The sequence below is a fragment of the Buceros rhinoceros genome, unplaced genomic scaffold, assembly GCF_000710305.1.
Source record: "Buceros rhinoceros silvestris isolate BGI_N320 unplaced genomic scaffold, ASM71030v1 scaffold35998, whole genome shotgun sequence".
NCBI classification, from domain to species: domain Eukaryota; kingdom Metazoa; phylum Chordata; class Aves; order Bucerotiformes; family Bucerotidae; genus Buceros; species Buceros rhinoceros.
Window position 1 is genome coordinate 543 of NW_010426928.1, and position 618 is coordinate 1,160.

General features: G+C 60.4%; 1 protein-coding gene across 1 annotated transcript in view; it reads left to right on the forward strand.

Moving 5' to 3' along the window:
* LOC104498339 (nucleoside diphosphate kinase 3-like) overlaps positions 1–618 on the forward strand; it is a gene marked incomplete at its 5' end in the record, with an annotated part of 1,871 nt that overhangs the window by 502 nt on the left and 751 nt on the right. Inside the window, one exon of the mRNA XM_010141696.1 lies at positions 16–128. Coding sequence (XP_010139998.1) covers positions 16–128 — 113 coding nt within the window. The remainder of the gene's footprint in view (positions 1–15; positions 129–618) is intronic.

Here is a 618-nt window from a genome sequence, read left to right on the forward strand (position 1 = left end):
TTTGCTGTCGTGCAGGTCTGGCAGGGCCTGGATGCGGTCAAGACAGTTCGCTCAATGATCGGGGAGACTGACCCAGCCAAGTCCAGGCCCGGCACCATCCGAGGAGACTTCTGTGTTGACGTCAGCAAGTGAGAGCCTGGCTTTGTGTTCCCTCGGTATTCCAGGCGTTCCTGCGCAAGGCCTGCCCGAGCCGTGCCAGGGTGTGCCAGCAGAGCAGAGCTGCTCCCTCCTGTGCCGGGAGCAGGCTGTGGCGCTGTGAAAAGGACAGGAGAGCCCCCTCAGCCCTTTTCTGGGCAGGGTGGGGGTGACCAGGGCACCTGGAGAGCTGCTGCAGCTCCAGAGAGCAGCTGGATCCACCCCAGATGAGCAGCCACCTGCAGCTCTTCCTGTAGCAACCAAATGGTTCCTCGCCACAGGTAGAAGGAGTGGTGCAAACTGGCATCTCCTGCAAATCCATGACCTAAACCATGTTCAGTGTAACCATGAACGGCCCCTGAGCTGCAAGGAGGAGGGGACTGTGCAGTGGGAAAGAATATCGTGGGATATGACTGGCTCCGTCATTTTAACTGGTGCTGGAGCGTGTCCAGAGCAGGGCAGCGGAGCTGGGGCAGGGGCTGG